This window comes from Phyllostomus discolor, chromosome 9 (assembly GCF_004126475.2).
Source record: "Phyllostomus discolor isolate MPI-MPIP mPhyDis1 chromosome 9, mPhyDis1.pri.v3, whole genome shotgun sequence".
NCBI lineage: Eukaryota > Metazoa > Chordata > Mammalia > Chiroptera > Phyllostomidae > Phyllostomus > Phyllostomus discolor.
In genome coordinates, this window is record NC_040911.2 from 52,280,526 (window position 1) to 52,302,736 (window position 22,211).

Here is a 22,211-nt window from a genome sequence, read left to right on the forward strand (position 1 = left end):
ATAACCTCCATGTATTTGAATGCTTGGGTGTTGTTTTTTTTTTTTATTGAGGTTGGTTTCTAGTTTCAAGCCATTGTGATCTGAGAAGATGCTTGATATGATTTCAGTTTTCTTGAAATTGTCAAGGCCTGTTTTGTGTCTTGCCATGTGGTCTATCTTTGAAAATGATACATATGTGTTTGAAAATAATGTATATTTTGAGATTGGGGAGGAGTTCTGGCCAAGATGGAGGCATGGGTAGAAACCCTTTGCTTTCTCGCACAACCAAAAGGAGGATAACAACCAATCTAAAATCAAAAAACAACCAGAAGCTCCAGAAAATCAAACTGCACGGAACTCCAACAACCAAGGAATTGAAGAAACAGTCAAACAGAACCAGACTGGTAAGGCAGCGGATGGAGAGAAACCACAGTGAAGCTGTGAACAGTGGGGGCAGGGCTGGCTGCGGTGAGGCGGCAGGCTGCGCAGAGGGGGCTGATTAAGGGGAAACTGAGACTGAGAGGTAGCTGTGAACTACAGCAGTTGCCCTGGTGGAAGAAACTCCCAGTCCCACAGGTGAGAGTTTGTTGAAGAGTGCTCTAGAGATGAGCAGGCAAGCTGTGCTGTTCCCTCTCTGGCCCCTCCCCCATAGACAGTACCACAGTGCAGCAAGGAGAGCTGCCCTGCCCAAGTGAATTCCTAAGACCTCGACCCCTTAGAACTCCTCAGGTGTGCCAAGACAAAGAAATATGGCCCAAATGAAAGAACAGAGTATAACCTCAGAAAGAGAGCTAAGGGAGGAGGATACAGTCAACCTATCTGATGGAGAACTTAAAGCCCTGGTAATCAGAATGCTCACAGATCTGACTGAGCTTGGTCGAAAAGTGAAAGAATAAATGGAAGATACCCAAAATGAAGTAAAGCAAAATATTCAGGGAACCAACAGTGACAGGAAGGAAACCAGGATTCAAAGCAATGATTTGGAACAAAAGGAAGAAATAAACATCCAACCGGAACAGAATGAACAAACAAGAATTCAAAAAAGTGAAGGGAGTGTTACAAACCTCTGGGACAACCCGAAATGTTCCAATATCCGAATTATAGGGGTGGCAGAAGGAGAAGAACAAGAGCAAGAAATTGAAAACTTATTTGAACAAATAATGAAGGAAAACTTCCCCAATCTGGTGAAGGAAACAGACTTCCAGGAAGCCCAAGAAGCCCAGAGTCCCAAAGAGGTTGGACCCCAAGAGGCACACACCAAGGCACATCATCATTAAGTTACCCAAGATAACTTTAAAGATACAGACAGAATCTTAAAAGCAGCAGGAGGAGAGGAGACAGTTACCTACAAAGGAGTGCCCATAAGGCTATCAGCTGATTTCTGAAAAGAAACCTTGCAGGCAAGAAGGGGCTGGAAAGAAGTATTTGAAGTCCTGAAAGGCAAGTACCTACATCCAAGATTACTCTATCCAGTGAAGCTATCATTTAGAATGGAAGGGCAGATAAAGTGCTTCCCAGATAAGGATCAAGTTAGAGGAGTTCATCATCACCAAGCTGTTATTCTATGAAATGTTAAAGGAGGGGGAATAAAAGGGGAAAAATTGGGAAAACTGTATAGCATAATCAATAAAATATAATTTTTTAAAAGGCAAATGATTTGAATAGACCTTTCTCTAAAGACATAAATGGTTAATAAGCAGATAAAAGAGATGCTCAACATCCTTAGTCATTAGGGAAATGCAAATCTAAAACACAATGATATACCAATTCACACTTGCATTGAGACAGGCCAGTAAAAGCCAGGGAAAGAGCAATAGAGAAACTTAGACAAGACAACTGAACAAAATGGCTGAGCAATTTACAGCCAGATACAGAAAGTCACCCTCTCTAGAGATAACATCTAGGCCTCCACTGTATTTCAACTCCAGTCCCAGAAACAGTAGAACCACATAGGCAATGCCAAGACCAGCTACAATGACTAACAACTCCCTGTCTGGAACTAATTGGTAGAAACCATGACCCGGAAAGAGCACACCTGGAAAACTGATGAATATCCTGCCGAAACCCTCTCCTAAAACCTCACCTAAGATTCCCACTCGTAAGAGAGGGAGAAAGAAAAACTCAAGACAAAGGACCCAGTGCAATGGGGAGCAGCCCATGCCATTCCCTTTCCCCTCCTCCTCCCTCACTTCTTCCCCCACAGGCATGTATCCCCTAAACTCTAACCAGAGGCCTGCAATCAGGGGAGGAATGGGCAAAACGGCAGCTCATTCCAAGGTAATCCCCTAAACCTAATCCCCTTTTCTCTGACTTCTCAGTGAGCCAAAGCAACCTAGCCTACGCTCTTCTGTTGCTTTTATGCTAAGCACTTCCATGTTTTACTGTCCCCAGCTTTAATAAACATACCCTCATAGTCACCTGGACTTATGTTGTAAAATCTTTCCTACACACAGTCAAGAACCCACACACTACCAGCTGGCCATAGGCAGACACACTCAGGGCCAGGCCCTGACTATAATTTTCAAAATGGAAAATAAGTATTAATGAGGATGCTAAGGAACAGGAATCCTTGTGATGGGGTAACTCACAAGTTAACAAATTTTTAGCTTTAGTTATAGTCAATAGGCTTAGTGATTAATGCATGTAGAAAGCTCTTGTTCCAGGAACTGGAATGCACGATTGGACCTACCTTAACTCCTGGAAGCCAGCAAGAAGTCAACCTTTGTGCCTCAGGAAGACTGCAAGCCATCATGATAGAATATCTGCTGACCAGGACACACATAAAGAATCACCGGCAGCAGATGAAAGGATACTAGGAAAACAACTGGACCAAAACTTTTATCTGATAAACCTTTTTCCCTGAATTCCAAACCCCTTACTGATCCTTTTCTTCTACTTATTAAAAAACGGTCACCTTGAGATGAGATTTTTAAGATGGTTTTTAAGGTATATCACCCACCATCTTCTCAGATCGCAGGCATCTGGATTGAGTTCCCATAAAGATTCAATTCTTGCCTCTATTTATGGGTCTGGTAGTGATAGGTAGCATAAATGCTGACTTTTCCAGTTTCACTTGCACATTGCTGGTGGGAATGTAAAATCTTGCAGCCACCATGGAAAACAGTTTCGCAGTTCCTCAAAATATGAAACACAGAATTACCATCAATGTTATCCAGCAATTCCACTTCTAGGTCCAAATACAAAAGAATCAAAAACAGGGACTCCAATAGATACTTGCACACCAATGTTCACAGCAGCAGCATTATTCACAATAACCAAAAGGCAGAAATAATGTGTGTCCATTAACAGATGAATAAAGAAAATGTGTGTGGTACATACGTACCAAGAAATATTTGTCAGTCATAAATAGGAATGAAGTTGATATAGGCTACAACATAGTTCAACATTGACAACATTATGGTAAGTCAAATAATCCAGAGACAAGGAGACAAATACTGCATAACTCCACTTGTATGAGGTATCCAGAATAGGTAAATTCACAGATACAAAGTTGAGGACAGGTTACCAAGGACTAGGGGGTAGGGAGAAAGAGGGAGTTATTTCTTAATGGGCACAGAGTTTCCGTCTGGGGTGCCGAAAGGGTTCTAGAAATAGTGATGATGGTTTTACAACACTATAAATGGAATAAATGACATTATATTGTACTCTTAAAAATGCCGGGCTTTGTTATATGTACTTTACCACAAATTTAATTGAATGTCTTCCTCATTCTTCATATTAAAATAAAGTCATGTTTGAGCAATGACTTCAACATAAAAGAAATAAAATCACAAAATTGTATCAGAAAACACTGGAGAAAAATTTTTGTAATCAAAGAATACAGTAGGCCTTTTAAGCCATGGCACAAAAAACAAATAAACAAAAACTGGTAAAGGCTGATAAATCTGCCTTTCATAAAAATATAACATAAACATGTCTAAAGGTAATCATAAACTGAAAAAAGAAATTGCAATATATGGCAAATGCTTAACTTCCTTAATATGTAAACAGCTCCTACATATCAAAAAGAGGAATGAAAACTGGCCTTTAAAAATAAGAAAAATGGTTCAGCTTCGTTCATAATGACAGAAGTGCAAATTATAACTATAGTAAGACCATTTTTTATCAGACACAGATCAAAAGTTTAATAACATAACTGGGTATAGGAAAACAGACACTTTCTTAAACTATTGATAGAAACATGCACACTGGTACAACTTCTTTGGAAAATTAAATACAGCATTGTTTATAATAGCTAATTGACATGTAGAAATAACCTACATGTTCATGACAGACAAGCAGTTAAATTCTATTTAACTGTTAAAACGAACACATGAGATTTGTATAGAAAAACTTCTGAGGTATATTAAGTGAAAAAAGCAAGGTGTAAAACAGTATACTAATATTTGTTTCATAGGGATGGGACAGATAGAGGGAGAAAGGGAGGCAAGCAGGCAACAGCTTACATAAGGTTAAAATATGTCTGGCAACAGAGAAGGAACTAGGGAGAACAAAGGGCAGTGATGGACTTTTCTACTAACACATAACATTCTGTACTATTTTAATTTTTGCCATGTTCATATAATCTTAAGCAAATTATTTATTTTTTCAAACACAGACTCTAAAGTTAAGTCCTGGATTCTTATCTGTATCTACCACTCAAATGTACTATAAATTTGGAAAAATCGAGTCTCAGTTTTCTGATTTGGAGCCACTTCTTTGATAACTTACATAAGTATACAGCAAATGCCTAATACAAACTAGGAGCTCAGTCAAGATTAGTTATTTCATCCTTACTAAACTCTCTCCCTCAAAGAGGAGAGCTTCTCAAAGAGAAGTGTAGTGCACGGCACAACTTACTACAGCGGGGATCTTATCTCCCCAATCAGTGATAGGCATAATAAGGGCCACAACCAAGCCTGAACACTAAAATAATGGTTTTTGAAGAATGCATGATATTTAGCTTCATACTTTATGGTGTCCCTCCACAATATCTTTATACAAAAACATTTGACTTAAAAAAAAAAAAGTGAACATTTAATCACCATATAATTCAGGATTCATTTAGGGACCTTAAGTACAAAGAAAGAAATATAAGTATATTCTCCCATTAGTAGAAAATCTATCAATTTGGGATTATCTTAGTCCTATTTTTTCTTGTAAAATTAATAGATTACCCTTTTCCAGTCTCCTAATTCTTATTCTCTGCTCTATCACAAGAGTTCAAGGTAGAATATTCTACAGCACAACAAGGATATAAAGTTTTCTGTGCACTATATAGAACAAAGATATATACCAAGTATGAAAATATTATTTAATATTATATAATAAAGTATTATGAAATAACAATTTCACCCTAACAATGATAAAATTTAAGTTACAGCAGTAGAAATTTAAAGAATAAAAACTTTAAGACATGAAATGTGAACTTTTTTTTATAACTTCAGTAATTAAGACACAAATGAACACAGAGGCAAACTGTACTGTCATAGACAATTTTATAAGGTTACCCCAGCATACTAGCCCTCGAACAGAAACAGGGAGTCATATGACCTTACTCGCGCCCACCTAAGAAATTCCTAGAAGCACTATTAAGTAAACAGTTAAGAGGAACTATTAGCTTTTAAAGTACGAATCTCTTCAAATATAGTAAGAGAAGAAACAAAATAATTCAGTATGAGATTTTCTTCAGAGGAGTTAGAGCAGTTTCAATTAAAGCTACAAATGAGGCAAATGAAGTAGAAGCAGCCAGGCAGTTCAGGTTTACAAAGGTTCTCTGCTCACTGGGGCCCTCAGGCATTCTGTGTAAGCCTGCCTCACCACCATAATGTCCTAGAGGAAGGTCAGCTCCATCAAGGGGGCAGCAAAGGAGGAGCCCAAAAGATCAGGGAGGTTTCAGCTATACCTGTGGAAACCAATCCAAAAAAGGTGGCAGGAAAGGATAAATCTGCAGACAAAAAAAGTATAAATAAAAAGGAGAAGGGGAGCAAAGGGAAAACAGGCTGAAGTAGCTAACCAGGAACCTAAACTCTACCTACAGAAAATGGAGAAACTAACAACAAGGAGAGTCCAGCTTCAGATGCAGCAAAGAAAAAGAAGTCAAGTCTGATAAATTTCATATATCATGTCTTATCATTGGTCCCTGTCTCCATTCTTCTACAATCCAGAAGAATATTTTTATCAACTATTTAGTAAATGCAAGTTTTTTAGTAGCTCTAGAAACATTTTTAAGAAGGGAATTCCACCTCATCCCATTTTGTTTAAGAGTAAGTGCTTTTTTAAGAGGTGAAATCATTTGCTTGTATAGCCAGAAAATGCTGGGATATTGAACAAAGGAGGCTTTGATTTCCTTGGATATCAGCTTAACATTCCATAGATGGGGGCAGTTTTTATACCCTATAATACAAAGCATATTAAATGGCACCTTGGAGTCAGTCATGCATTCACTGTACCTTGAACATTTTAAAATACTTCTATTCTCATGTTTTTGATAGAACTGTATCCTAAGAAACCACTCCTTGACCTGGGCTCTCCCTGTCAGAATTTTGTGCACTCTGTAACATCTTTGTTGTGTTACTCCAGTTTTCCTAGTAACTTTGTAATATGCTGTGAAACATTGAAAATTTGACTATGTACTATACATGATATTAAATTGTAAATTAGACTGCTGTAACAGCACATCAACATTTGTAGATATTGGTACTAGATCCTCTATTGAGAAAATTAGTCTTCAAATTTTAAGCTGGAAAATGACTGGAATGACTTCAAGAAAAACAATATATCACTTTACATTATCTTTATTGTTTTTAATATATTTTATTGATTATGCTATTACAGTTGTCCTGCTTTTTCTCCCCTTTATCCCCCTCCACCCTGGACCCTCCCCTCCCTCCAGCATTGGCCCCCCTTAGTTAATGTGCATCTGTTGTACACATACATTCTTTGGTTACACCGTTTTCTGTATTATTTTTAACCTCCCCATTTACTTGGTGCCTACCAATTATGCTTCTTCCCTGGTACTTCCCCCTGATTCTCCTCTGCTGATATCCCTCCATGTGATCTCCATTTCTGTGATTCTGTTCCTGTTCTAGTGGTTTCCTTAAGTTTGTTTTGTGGGGCTTTTTTTTTAGGTTCAGTTGTGGATACTTGTGAGTTCGTTGTCCTTGCAAATCATAGTTTTGATCTTCTTTTTCTTAGATAAGTCTCTTTAACATTTCATATAATAAAGGCTTGGTGAGGATGAACTCCTTTAACTTGACCTTATCTGGGAAGTACTTTATCTGCCCTTCCATTCTAAATGACAGCTTTGCTAGAGAGAGAAATCTCGAATGTAGGTCCTTGCCTTTCATGACTTCAAATACTTCTTTCCAGCCCGTTCTTGCCTGCAAGGTTTCTTTTGAGAAATCAGCTGATAGCCCTTGGGAAGTCCTTTGTAGGTAACTCTCTCCTTTCCTCTTGCTGCTTTTAAGATTCTCTCTTTATCTTTAATCTTGGGTAATTTAATTGTGATGTGTCTTGGTGTGTTCCTCCTTGGTTCCAATTTCTTTGGGACTCTCTCAGCTTCCTGGACTTTCATATTTATTTCCTTCTCCAGATTGGGGAAGTTTTCCTTCATTATTTGTTCAAATAAGTTTTCAATTTCTTGCTGTTGTTCTTCTCCTTCTGGCATCCCTGTGATTCGGATGTTGGAATATTTAAAGTTGTCCTGGAGGTTCCAAAGCCTCTCCTCGTTCTTTTTTCATTCTTGTTTGTTCATTCTGTCCCAGCTGGATGTTTTATTTCTTCCTTTTGTTTCCTTCCCTTCACCGATGGTTCCCTGTATGTTTCTTTATTTCACTTTGTATGGCCTTCACTTCTTCTATTTTGCAGTCATAATCATTTCTGTGGGCATCCTGATTACCAGTGTTCTGAACTCTGCATCTGATAGGTTATCTACCTCCTCATTGCTTAGTTCTTTTCTGAAATTTTGATCTGTTCTTTCATTTGGGCCATTTTTTGTCTCAGTGCACCTATTAGGTTGTAAAGAGCAGAGCCTTAGGCATTGGCCAGGGTTGGGCAACCTACTTCATCAGGTTATGGTGCTGTATGTGGGGGAGAGGTCAGAGAGGGTACAATGCCATTTGCTCAGCTCTCACCCCACTTTTAGTCACTTCCTTTGCTACCCAGAAGCAAAGTGGGCCCTTCTGGTGCAGATTCCTGAGTGGGTGGATTTGTGAACATTCCAGGACCCTATGGGTCTCTCCAACAAATTGTCCTATGAGGCTGAGAGTTTCTCCCACCACTGCAACTCCCACAGCTTTTTACAGTCAGAGGTTTTGAGGCTTTATTTCCCTTTCCTGGAACCCTGGGTTTCGTGTTCTGTCTCACTCCCCAGTTGTTCCAGTTTATCTGCAAACAAATGTGTGACTTCCAGGTCTGTCAGCTGGTGCCTTGCAGCGTGTCCTCTGCACACTGGTGCCCATCTTGCCCCTCCTACCAGTCTGGAACACTATTTCTTCTTTAACTCCTTGGTTGTTGGACTTCCATACAGTTCAATTTTCTGGCAGTTTTGGTTGTTTATTGTTTTTAAATAATTGCTGTCCTTCTTTTAGTTGTGCGAAGAAGGAAAGCATATCTACATATATATCTACCTTGGGCAGAACTCCTGACTTTACATTTTTGGTATGTATGTTAAGAGTTGTGTACAAATTGAAATGTCTGTGTACTTATCCTTGAAACAACCAATAAAATCTCACTTATGAAAAAAAATGAAGTTACTAATGATTAGTGGCATGAACTAAATGAAACTGACAGAAGAAATCAGACATGCTGGACTGTGAAATAATAAAAAGAATACATTAAAAGAAACAATCATGAAACTATTACCTTGAAAAAGATATTAGAAATCCATAGATAGCCCTGGCTGGTTTGGGTCAGTGGACTGAGTACTAGCTTGTGAACCAAAGGGTCACTAGTTCAACTCCTGGCCAGGGCACATGGCTGGGTTAAAGGCCGAGTCCCTGGTGGGGGACATTCAAGAAGCAACCACACATTGATGTTTCTCTCCCTCTCTCCATCTTTTCCCCTCCTTCTAAAAATAAATAAATAAAATCTTAAAAAAAAAAAAAGAAAAGAAATCCACAGATAAAAGTATCTAATCTTAAATAAGTTTCCTGACCAGGATTTCTTTCCTAAAGGTCATCAACCTCAAAAAGTCTTTAGGGGGCCTATGAAACCCCTGAAATCCCATGGTAAATTTTGGAGGACTTTATGTATGTGCATATTTCTCTCTTTCATGGATTTCACCTTAACGGTGTCAAAAGATACTTATGATCTATAACAATTACTATTACTCTACCATTAATAGAGCATTAAATTAACACTACATTAAATATATTTAATATAGCACTATAACATAAGGGTCAGGCCAGATCCCTGGGAAAAGGCAGAGGGCAAGAAGAAAACTCCAAGGCAGAATCAAAGATTAAAAGTGGCTTGTCCCTTCCCACTCCAGTGAAGGGAGAGGCTGCTAGAGAAGGCAGGTTGCCCAAAGCAGCCAACCAGCTCATGACTCAGCAGATGGGAGCTTGTATAGAGCATGTGTGGTTTAAGACTTTGCCCCTTTGCTAAACATGGAGGCTGGAAGAGGAGGAAAAGGCAAACATAGAGAACACGGAACACACTGATTGTAAAGCTAGACACTCCCACTGGCTTCTGATGCACATAGGATTTTGGCACAGGCCTTTAAAACAGAAGGTGGGCAGAAGCCTCACTCTCTCTCACTTTGCCCCACACTGGAGGGAGCGGCAGATGCCAGGATCGATTGGATCTTAGGTCCCACATGCTTGAAAAACAGCTCCCAGAGGCAGGGCCCCATGCTGGAATGCATCCCTCACCAGGGTCCAGCCCTTGCAATGCTATTACCCAGTGTAGCCCAGCACATGGGTCCTGGACTGCTTCTATTGTCTTGCTCTGAGAGCAACACATGGAGGCATGAGGTGGGAAGTTCTCCATGAATGGAGCTTCCCCCGAACAACCATCTGGATACAAGACACAAGAAACATCTGGAGTAATCCGTCAATGCACCCTAGACCCTGAGAGAGACAGAGACAGACAGAGACAGAGCTGCTGAAAGGCAATGGCAACTCTGGCATGAGGGAGAGAAAGGGCCTAGAGCTGGAAAGACAGAGATTCATTCTAGTAACAACCTTGGACTACAGAGAAGCAATAATGGAGAACTTTTTTTTTAAAGATTTTATTTATTTATTTTTAAAGACAGGGGAAGGAAGGGAGAAAGAAAGGGAGAGAAACATCAATGTGCGGTTGCCTCTCAAGTGGCCCCCATTGGGGACCTGGCGTACAACCCAGGCATGTGCCCTGCCTGGGAATCGAACCGGTGACCCTTTCGTTCACAGGCCAGCTCTCAATTCCCTGAGCCATACCAGCCAGCGCATGGAGAACTTCTGTACATCAATTTGGAATTTAATCCTCCAGGGGGTAGCTGGATTTCTGTGCTTTCCAGGAGAGGTGGGTTCAGAGCAGGATTGGTCCCAGCCCCCTCAAAATGGGAAGCCTGTTAATAAAAGGAAACCTATTTCATTCCCCACAAATTTTCGTGTTATGCATATACAGAGAGACAAGCAACCAGACTCTAGGCTGCCTGGTTAGAGTGCTACATTCACTTTTAATAGCTATTTCAGACAATGACCTGGCAAGGTAGAACATCACTCTAACAATATAACAGAAAAGTTTAGTATTCTACTCAGAACAGGGGAGTCAGAAGTTATAGTCTTTAGAATTAACCTGCTGAACTGTATCTCTTCCTCAGTTATCAGCTGCTATGTTTTAAATTTTACTTACTAAACTGACTTAGTGTATGGCCACTCCCTATTATCCAAGTAACTGAGGGTATTACCAAAAGTTCTAATTTACTAGCTGGTTTAAATTTTCTCTGCCCCTAACAGTTGACCAACAAGAAATAACAACTTTAATGGAATATTAAGTGCAACTACCACAGAGAAGATAGTGTTGAGAATCTATAGATAAGAATTTCCAGAGGAAACAAATCATATGAATACTTACTTGACAAAGTGAAGAAAGAGCATACTTATGTAAATTATAATTTTGCTTTTCTAGATCTGATCTGTCCGTATCTGTAGTTTACTATCTAAAAGAGAATGAGCAGAATAAGAGAACAAAGCCAACAGACAGAAGCAGCAGCAGACTGCAAGAGCTGTAATAGTCCTCCAACTGCAAATGGGGAATTCTGTGGATACTAAGGTTGTGGGAATCCACAAAAAATGGTTTGTTGAAATTCTGTTCAAATCAAGATACTGAACAAGAGGCGAGAGAGAAAGGCTAGGGGGTAAATGTATCTATCAAGATTTACATAATTATAAGTATCAGTAACCTATAGAATGTACAAGGTCTTTTCAGCCATACAACATGAAAAATAGAGACATTTACTAAAGAAGATATAAGACACAAGAAACACTGTACACAGGGTAAGAACACCTCAGTCCCCAACAAAGTAGGCACCTTGGGACCTCACACAGTTCTCCCAATCACCATCGCCTGCCCCATCATATTTTCCTGAATCTCATCAACGGTTTGAAATCTCTTCTCTTGCAAAGGTGATTTTAGTTTTGGGAAAAACCAGAAGTCTGAGGGTACCACATCTGCGCTTAGGGGGGCAGAGTTACCTGGGTGATTTGATGTTTCATCAAAAAACTCTACATAAGACATGATGGATGAACAGGTCCATTGTCATGATCAAGCTTCCAATCACCAGATGCCCACAGCTGTGGCATTCTAAATCATCCAAATAGTTTCCATGGAGGAATGATCAAGTTTAATGGAAAATCTGATGCAGAGTTGTTACTCAACTCACTCATTTTGAATATAACAGCCACACAGTACACATGCTCACTCAACGATGTCTACCACTCCCACTAATTAGTACAGTGCAGTCATCATTGTTCACACATGAGCATTTCAGTCCACTCTCCTTGGCTGCCAGGTTACACTGATTTTGCTTAAACCATTCTTGTTATATTAACAATGGCTGAAGTTTTTCCAGGTAGACTTCGTATCTCAAATGCAAAACAGTATGGTTTCTAATTATATATTCTCTAATGGGGCACCATTCCCAAGGCTTTCTTCCCTTCAAGCAGAGGTCCTTATCTTTTTTTTAAAAAAGATTTTATTTTATTTATTTATTTTTAGAGAGGGGGGAAGGGAAGGAAGAGAGACAGGGAGAGAAACATCAATGTGTGGTTGCCTTTCCCGTGCCCCCCATGGGGAACCTGGCCCACAACCCAGGCATGTGCCTTGACTGCAAATCGAACCAGCAACCCCGTGGTTCGCAGGCCTACACTCAATCCACTGAGCCACACCAGCCAGGGCATTTATCTTTTGAAGAGTCACAGAGTTAAGAATCTGACAAAAGCTATGTAATCACACAGAAACTAAATATCCCAGCAACTGCCCACACATACTTTAGCATACAGTTTCAGGGGACTTGGAAATACAGTTTTATCCATGGATCCCAGATACTGTTTTAAAGGCCTTCAGTCCCAAAGTAACCCTACTTATTATAACACATTCCATTCCCTCCCTGTCATCAAAAATTAAAATGACTCCTTCAATGTCATTAATCTCAATTACAATGCAAGAAGAAAGCAATTTAGATTGTCACACTGGCAAATGAGAACACTGTAATGAGAATCACAAGGACCAAATTTGGGTCCCAGCTGTGTCACTAATGGATATGGTAACTACACAAGTCACAACCACATTTTGTGCTGCTGTATCTTTAGCTGTAAATGAGGAAGTTAGAATAAACCAAGGTGCTGATACTTTAAAAGGAGGACAGCCCTGGCTGGTGTGGCTCAGTGGATTGAGCACTGGCCTGTGAACTAAGAGGTCACTGGTTTGATTCCTTCTCAGGGCACATGCCTGAGTTTTGGGGCAGGTTCCCCTTTGGGGTGTGTGAGAAGAAAACAACTGATATTTCTCTCACACATTGATGTTTCTCTCCCTTTCTCCCTCCCTTCCCGTCTCTCTGAAAATAAATAAATAAATAAATAAATAAATAAATAAATACAATCTTTTTTTAAAAAGCGAGGGGGGCAGTATTCTTTTATTTAATAAATACTGAAGCATCCATAATGTCTCAGACCTACAGGCAAATAGCGGGGAAACAAAGAAAAATGACACAACCCTCAAGCAGCTAGACAGACAAGTAGACAGTTATAATAATGTGATTAATACTCAAATAAAAGAATATAGAGGGCTCAGGAATCGGAGAAGGAGGAGCATATAAGGTTGCCTAAGGAGACTGGAGTCTAGTCTTGAAGATGTTTCCCAGATAGAAAAGGTAGGCACAGTATATCCAACATGTGCAGACTACAAGGTGTGAGACTACAAGGTCATTTAGTTAGAGTGTCATCCTAATACATGAAGGTTGCAGGTTCAATCCCTGGTGAAGGTAATCAACCAATGAATGCATAAATAAATGGAAAAACAAAGCGATGTTTCTTTCTTTCCCTTCCTTTCTCTCTAAAAAAAAAATCAATAAATAAAATGTAAAAATAAATAAATAAAAAGTAGCTGGCTCACAAATAATAAAACTTATCTTACTCTGACAATAATTGAACTACTAATTTCTAATAATGAGCAAAATTACAATAAAAAATTTTTGGTGTTTATTTTTTTAAATTTAATCTTTATTGTGTTTTCCCCATTATCATTTAGTCCCTTATATCACCCTCCCCCCAGCAATCAACACACTGTTGTCCATGTCCTTGAGTCCTTCTTTCTTTTTGCTAATCCTTCCACCCCCACCTCCATCCCCTTAGCTGTCATCCTCTCCATTTACAAGTTTGTCCCCATTTCTTGTTAGTTCAGTTCATTAGATTCCAAATGAGTGAAACCATATGATCTTACTCTGACAACATTTGAACTACTAATTTCTAACAAAGAAGAATGACCAAAAAATACAATTTAAAAAAAAATTGTTAAAGAAAAATGACCAGTCAGTTCAGAGTTCCATGGTTTTGAAACTAAGTAGCCAACCAAATTCTTTCTGAGCCACCACTTACTATAAACATTATTCCATAATTTAGGCTTTGCCCTTTCCATACAGTTCCCAATAGGCTCACAAGACTCCATTCATTTTCTTTCCCCTTCTCACATCCCAGCCTGATTCACACAGCAATCAATAGTGGCTAAAGTAAAGGCAAAAAAGTAAGTATTTCCCCAAAGCCAAAAATAACTTCTGATGACATTAATATTAACAGTTTTGTCAGTGAAAACAACTTAGACTTTTCCAGCAATCTCTCTTCTGCCAACTATGTCATTTCAAGGTCAATTTTTCTACCTTTGTGTTCTTGCTCCCACCAGTGCTTGCATTCCGAGGTTTCTGGCTCCACAATCATCCCCTTCTATTTCTTTAACCTCCAACCTCTCTCTTTAGGCTATTTCCCCTAATCATGTAAAAATAAAGTAAAAGTCTATTCTGTTTCAGCCCAATAATTCATTCCCAAAAAACTTGCTATCAAAATTTGTTATAAAAGAAACTGTTCAAAGGAGGTAAAAAGGAATACGGGTCCAGAGAATTTCAGACTCAAAACAATAAATTCATTTTTCCTGCAAGCCATTCAACAATAACACGCACAGCAATAGTTCTCACACTATTAAGCAAGTCCAGCTTTCAGTTGTATTTAGTTTTTACTCAGGAGTAAAGCCTTTCCCACTTCCACAGTGACACACTCAAGGGGCAAACACACTGGGGACCAGAGCCCTGTTGAAGTACGGATTGCACCCGCCAAGCGGTCAGGCCCTACACAGCTGATCCTCCACTGCGGTAGCAGCCAATGCTCCCAGTCAATGCTTGCCCCCAGTGGCCTGGGGTAAATCCCTCCCACTGAGGTGCTAACAGCAATCGAGGCTCAACTACAACAGGAGGGTTACACAGCCCACACAGGGGCACACCTGGAGTGCCTAGCTCAATAACTGGAGAGGCTGTGTCACTGACCCTACAGGACAGCTACTGCACAAGGCCACTCTACCAAGCCTGAGAGATACAGCAGCTCTAACTAATATACAGAAACAAACACAAGGAGGTAGCCAAAATGAAGAGACAAAGAATCATGTCACAAATGCAAGAACAGAAAAAAAACTCCAGAAAAAGAACTAAACAAATGGAGATAAGCAATCTACTAGATGCAGAGTTCAAAACACAGGTTATAAGTATGCTCAATGAACTAAGGGGAAGAGTAGATAAACTTACTTAGAACTTCCACAAAGGGACAGCAAACATAAAAATGGAGACAGAAAACATTAAAATAAACCAGTCAGAAATTAATAAATTAACTGAATGAAAAACACATTACAGAGAATCAATAGTAGAGCATGTGAAGCAGAAGATCAAATTAGAGACATGGAAGATAAGGAAACAGAAAACAATCAGAACAGCGCAAAAAAAAAAAAAGAAAAAGAAAAAAATCTAAAACAGGATAGTATAAGAAGCCTCTGGGACAACTTCAAGCATACCAACATTTGTATCATTATCAAAGTGATAAAAAGCAAGAACCTACAACCTACCAGCAGAGCTATCATTTAGAATTGAAGGTCAGATGAAAAGCCTTCCACACACAAAAAAGCTAAAGGAGTTCATCGCCACCAAACCAGCATTACAAGAAATGTCAAAGGGTAAAATGACAACAAACCCACAACTATTAACAACTAAATCTAAAAACAAAACAAAACAAAACAAAACTAAGCAAACAACTAGAATAGAAACAGAATCACAGAAATGGGGATCACATGGAGGGTTATCAGCGGGGAGGGGGAGCGGGGAGAACGGGGCTCAGGGAAAGGTACAGGGAATAAAAAGCATAAATGGTAGGTACAAAATAGACAGGGGTAGGTTAAGAATAGTACAGGAAATGGAAAAGCCAAAGAACTTACATGTACGACCCATGGACATGAACTAAGGTCGGGGGGTAGGGAATGCTGGTATGGGTGTGCAGAGTGGAGGGGAATAAAGGGAAGGAAAAAAATGTGACAACTGTAATAGCATAACCAACAAAATATACTTTAAAATAAATAAATAATACAATAAAAAATAAATACAAAATTTTAAAAAATAAACAATATGAATATAATGGCAATAAATTCATATCCACTAACAATTACTTTAAATGCTCCAATCAAAAGACATATAGAAGCTGAATGGATAACAAAAACAAGACTATTACATATGCTGTCTACAAAAGACTCACTTCACATTGAAAGACACACAGAAACTAAAAGGGATGGAAAAAGATATTTCATGAAAAGGAAAACAAAGAAAAAGTTGGGGTAGCAATATTTATATGAGACAAAAGTAACACTTTAAAACAAAGGCTATATAACAAGAGGCAAAGACAGTATTTATCTGAAGACATTTAAAACCCTAAATTGAAAAGACGTATACATCTGTATGTTCATTGCAGCACTACTTACAATAGCCAAGATATGGAAACAACCTAACTGTCCATCAATAGATGAACAGATAAAGAAGAGGTGTACATATACAATGAATATGGCTCAGCCATAAAAAAGAATGAAAGCTTGCCACCTGCAATGACATTTATGGACCTAGAAGGTATTGTGCTGAGTGAAGTTAAGTCAGACAGAGGAAGACAAAATGCCATGATTTCACTTATATGTGGAATCTAAAAAACAAAATAAACAAACAAGTAGACCAGAAACAGACTCATAAATACAGAGAACATTTTGATGGTTGCCAGTTAAAAGAGGGGTTGGGAGGATGGATGAAAAAGGTAAAGGGATTAAGAAGTACAAATTTGTAGTTACAGAATAGTCACAGGGAGGTAAAGTACAGCATAATGAATATAGTCCATAATACTGTACAAACTATGTATAGTGGCACATGGGTACTAGATTTATCAAGGTGATCACTTCCTAAGTTATACAATAAAATATCTAATAACTGGGTTGTACACCTAAAACTAATTTAATATTGTAGTCAACTGCTATTGAAAATAAAATATTAGAAAAAAAATTTTTTTAAGAAAATTTTAAAGTAAAAATAAAAGAGTAAAGACTTTCTTTTCCTCATTCAGTAAGCATTGCTAAAAAAGCACAACTCTCCTGAAACATTATCATAAATATCACCCCCTGCTGTGCCATACAAAGCAGAAAGCCCACTTAAACATCCTTTCCCTACTCAAGCAAAAGTGGCTTGCTAAATGCAAATTCTGTTCCTTAAGTAATCTGTTGCCTAATTAGATCCAGTGCACTGCTATGAAAGGGGAAGTCGTGGGATGCTACAGAAATATTTAGCAGGAGATCAAACCCTGCCTTGGGAGGGTTGTGAAGTCACCCTCTAAGGAAGTGAGACTTCGGGGATGAGTAAGAGGCAGTTAAGCAAAAGGGGAAAGGAAAGGGGCAAAAGTTGTACTAATGGAAAGAGGATTACATTTATAACAGCCCAACAGGAGAACAAACATGCACATTTAAAGGAACAGAACCTAATGGAAAAGAGGAGAAAGTCATACTGGGAGGTGGGACATGTGGCCTGAATTTTACATTACGAGTGATGGCAATCACCAAAGGTTTTAAATAGAAAAGTCACATAATCATGCTTCATTTTACTACCTTTCCCAATGCCATCTCAATAAGTTGGGCTTCTTAAAATAGCAGTGTACATTTGCTCATTAGTACTTCTTCCCACCTTATCTTTTCAATGCCTGGCATCTGACTTCAGTACTCCACTGAAACTGCTCTTTAAGGTATCTGTTGATGTCCTAGTCATTAATTCAATGGGCCCTTTCAGTTTTGACCTTAGCTGTCCCATCTACAGCATGTGGCCCTGCTGACCATCAACTCCCTCCATACTCTCTCTGACACTGATTTTCTCCCCATTTCTATGGCTATTTCTCCCTAGTCTTTTTTTGCAAGCATCTTTTTCTCTATGTAGACTATGCCCTTAAATGTTGTCTGCCAAGATTCTGTCCTTGGCCTTCAGCATTTCCAACCCTCCCCCATATTTTCCCCAGGTAAACTCACCCATATCTAGGACCTTAAAGACCACCTTTGTGCTCATAAAGTCCAAAATCATATTTTTGCTCAGACTCTCCTGAACTCCAAATTTATATATTAAACTATATTAAACTATTTGCATTTCTGTGTCTTACAGGTACTTCAAGTTGAATAGTTTCAAAATCAAATACATCTATTCCCTTACCATTTCAAATCTCTCTCTTTTTCGTTCCTACTGCCACTGCCTTAGTTCAGGAGCTCAACATTTCTCTTCAGGTTTACTCCAACAGACTACTACTTCCCTGTGCTGCCTGCCTACACTTAACCTCCATTCAACTCACTGGTAGAATAATCTTGCTAATAAGTAAATATAATATGAACATGGTACTTCCAGGCTTAAAATTCCTCAGTGACATTTATCAACTAGCTCAAATTCCTTAGTCTGATTTACAAGAGCCTCTTAGGCTCTTACTCTTGAGAACCTCTAATTCACACCACACTCCTCATCAGTCTAAATTGTTGGTGGTTCTCTTGGCACGCTATGCTCTGTGCCTTTGAATACCTTTCTTTCCTTTCTGGAACACTAATTCCCTCCCCCTCTTCTCTTCACCTTGTCAACTTATCCTTCAAGACTTAGGTAAGGCCCTCCCTCCTCCAGGAAGCTTCGCCAGAACTCCCACTGGACCCTTTTGGGGGATATATAGTACCCTGTGTGCTTAACACTAGCTTTTGTACTTATTACTTTTACATTTTTGTCTGCTTACCTATTTACTACTCCCCACTAGGCTGTATCCTTAAGAGCAGGGACTCAGTCTAACACTGACTCATAGCAGACATGTTATAAATGAATGAATGAAAATATAGAATTGCAATGAGGACCTCAAGAGAACAAATACCAGAATGTGAGGTCCTCAAGAATAGGAAGTTTGTCATTGGCATTCTCTGCTGAATCTCCAAATCCCACATCAAGGGCTGGTATGCTACTGGTACTCAGCATGTATTGGCAGAATGGCTAAATAGATATTCTACAGTCAAAGGAAAACACTACACTCTTTCTAGGCTAGATTTATTTGCATTGCTAACTTTCTCAGTTTGAGATCTACTTTTACTGTAACACCAGTGTGTGTTGAATGATTTCTCCTGACCAAACTAATACTGTTGTTCCTCCATTAGGAAAAAATAATAACCAATCCAATAAACTAAAGGACACCTAGGCAGGAATCCACGGAAGGGTTTCCCGATCTCCTTGAAACTAAATGTGAAATTTTCAGTGGATACAAGTGCATTTTCCTGATCAGAAAGATTACAATTTTCACTGAATTTTCAAGGAATATCTATATTTATGTCTGTCTGTCTGCCTATATGAAACTGCTTAACCAAAATGTTAAGCTGAACTAATTTCTAGCATTCACTTTTCTCAAATCTGTATTTTAATACATAACTCGCAACTTGGAGAGAGCAGCCTCTGCTAAAACAAATGTAACTGGAAAAGACACAGCTGGCAGGCTCTCACATAGATTCCTACTAGAATTTGCACTTAAATTTTTCTATATTTGGGAAAGTCTTTACCAGCATTCTTTGAAGTCATTGCTCTATCCTAATGTACTCTGTACCCATATGAATCAGGACGTTTATAATACTTCCCGCTATTGTGTTGAAGAGGAAAATGTTACATTATGAACATGATGACAAAACATTTTTTAACTGTCATCTAATTAAATGGAATGGGGAAAAACCCAGGACCATCAAGATTTACAGGAAAGACTTCTCTTTTACTGTACACAGAGTGAACCACCAGCAGGAGCAGCATTTAACTCACAACCACTCAATTCAATCTTGGGAATAATATGCTAATAATTGAACAGTAGAAAACAGGCAATTAAGTCATTTTAAAAGAGACAAGATCAAGTCCCATTTGAATTAAAGGTTCTCTAGATGAGCTAAAGAAGCTAGTCCCTAGACTTCAACTATGTGAGTCCACTTCCATGACTTCGAGAACAGGAACGGTTATTATATTTCATGGTAATGAGATCAGCACAGTGGGAGCCTATGGGTTCGGGAGGGGCAGACAGCACCTTCTGAGGTGATGGAAAGGTTATTTTGATTTGAATGGTGTTTGCACTGGGGTATATGTTTATGAAACTCGCTCAACTACATACATAAAATGCGTATTTAATTGTTATGTAAAGTGTGCCTCCGTAAAGAAAACTGAAAAGAGAAAGACCTCATTATTTAATACAACGAAAGCCTATTCTTGTTCCTGGAATCTCTGTGGAAGACGACCGACAGCTGAGGCCTTGGGCTCACTGAGAAAATGAACATCACTCATCGCCAGGACCTCTAGCCACCACTCCGGTTTAGTCTCTACCATTTCGAGGCCCAGGTAACATCCACCCAACTGAGGCAAGAGCCCGCAGCACCTTCTAAAATGGGTGTCACGGCCCGGGGGGGAGGGGGGAGATGTCCGCGAACAAAACCAGGTACAGAGGACGGCAAGCAAATGCGAAGCCCAATTCGAAGCCGCTGCCTCCCTCCCGCTACGAGGTCCCAAAGACTGGCTGCCAGCCCCCGGCCCTCCCTACTGTTACCCGTGGCCTCGCCGTCCCTCCCCACCCCCCACCCCCACAGCCTCTTGGAGTGACGCAGGTCTCACAGATCCCTCGCCCAACCCCAACTATCAAAGGCACTGCCAGCCACACAGGTCCCAACCCCACCGGGCGACGGAAAACACACCCACGCCCGCCACAAGAGGTCGCTTTAGCGCCGCAGCCTTCTAGAACACATTCTGCGCTCTCGTTTACGCAGGACAACCCCTTCATTTACAGTCTTTTCTCCACAAGGGACTAGAGACACCGTCGGCGCAGGCGCAGCCCTGACGCCGCTCGCGCGTTGCGACTTCCGCCCTCAGCGGGAGGCGGGGGAGGCGGAAGAGAGCCAGCGGGCGCGAGCTTTGGTCCATGGACTACAGCGCCTGCTGTGCGAACCCTCGACTCACCAAGTAGAGCTGCTGCCAACGATTTTGAGCATCCAACTCCTCGAACTCCCGCTCGATGGTGGCAGACATGGCCAATGAAGCGAGGTAGCGCGAACGGAGCCGTAGCCGGCGGAGAAGCTCAGGCCCCCTCACGATTCGGGATTGAGTGCTGGGGCTGTGGCGCATGCGCACTCCGCGCCCCGCCCCGCCCCCACGTAAGCCCGATCCGCCGCTGGGGAAAGTACCTGGAACGTCCTACGTCAGCGCGTCGACTGGCACGCCTCAGGGTCCTCCCGCGGGGTGGGGCGGGGCTCTCGGGCTTCACAGTGCAGGGATGGTCCGGAGGGGGCCCGTGTCGAGAGGGGTGGGGCCTAGGGACCCCCCAGAGGCTGCAGTCAGGGTCTTTGGACAGAAGGCGGCCCGCCCCCCATCCTCGCTAGGAATTGCCCAAGGAGGAGGTGCAAGTAGCGCGAGGTTCCCGTGAATGCTGCAGGCCAAGAAAGTTTTGTAAGACCTCTTCTAGCTTTCCGGTTACTTTTTTAAAAACATCTTCTAGGTCGGGTAAGCGGCGAAGGGAAGAAATTACTCAGCCCTCTTGGAGAATGTTAATCAGACCTGATGCCAGGGAGATTTGTGACAAATTCACAGTAGCACAAGGAGAGGCCACCTGCCCAAGAGTTAGGGAGAATACAGATTGTTACACAATTTAAAAGTTAGTGTTATCTGTTGGTAAACTCTTGTGTGTGCTATTATAATACCTCCATAAAAATATGAAAGATTTGTTAAAAAACAAAATTAAGCTAAGTAAGTTTGAAGATCTAAAGTGACTTTAATCAAGAGAAAATAAGTTAGTTACCTGCAGGGTGCCAGTTGGGAGGGGGAAATGGGTGATAAAGGGAGGAAATTAAGAAGTACAAATAGCCATGGGGATATAAAGTACAATATAGGATATGGAGTAGCCAAAGAACTTATAGGCATGACCCATGGATGTGAACAATGGTGGGGGTTGCCTGAGGGAATAGGGGACACTGGGTGAAGGGGGCGAAAGGGAGGGAAATCTGGACAACTATAATAGCATAATTTAAAAAATAAATTGGCTTTATTAATCATCCTATCTAGTAATTAGAAGGATTGTCTTAGGGGTTGTACAAATTGGAGGGGTTTTTTTTAAGACAGGAAAGGTGAGGCGAGGGAGCTACTAACAAAAGAAGGATTATTTTCTTACCAG

At 40.2% G+C, this 22,211-nt stretch overlaps 1 protein-coding gene and 1 pseudogene across 3 annotated transcripts in view; one reads left to right on the plus strand and one right to left on the minus strand.

Annotated features, from left to right (window-relative positions):
• PTPN2 (protein tyrosine phosphatase non-receptor type 2) overlaps window positions 1-21,262 on the minus strand; it is a 142,618-nt gene extending 121,356 nt beyond the window's left edge. Inside the window, exon 1 of one of the 3 annotated variants that reach the window (XM_028523917.2) lies at window positions 21,005-21,170. In XM_028523917.2, coding sequence (XP_028379718.1) covers window positions 21,005-21,169 — 165 coding nt within the window. In that variant the 5' untranslated portion in view covers window position 21,170. Of the gene's footprint in view, window positions 1-21,004 lie in introns of all 3 variants that reach the window. The other 2 variants (XM_036009349.1, XM_036009348.1) reach the window with 2 other exon arrangements.
• Window positions 5,807-6,807, plus strand: LOC114506521 (annotated as a pseudogene).
• Window positions 21,263-22,211: the final 949 nt, after the last annotated feature.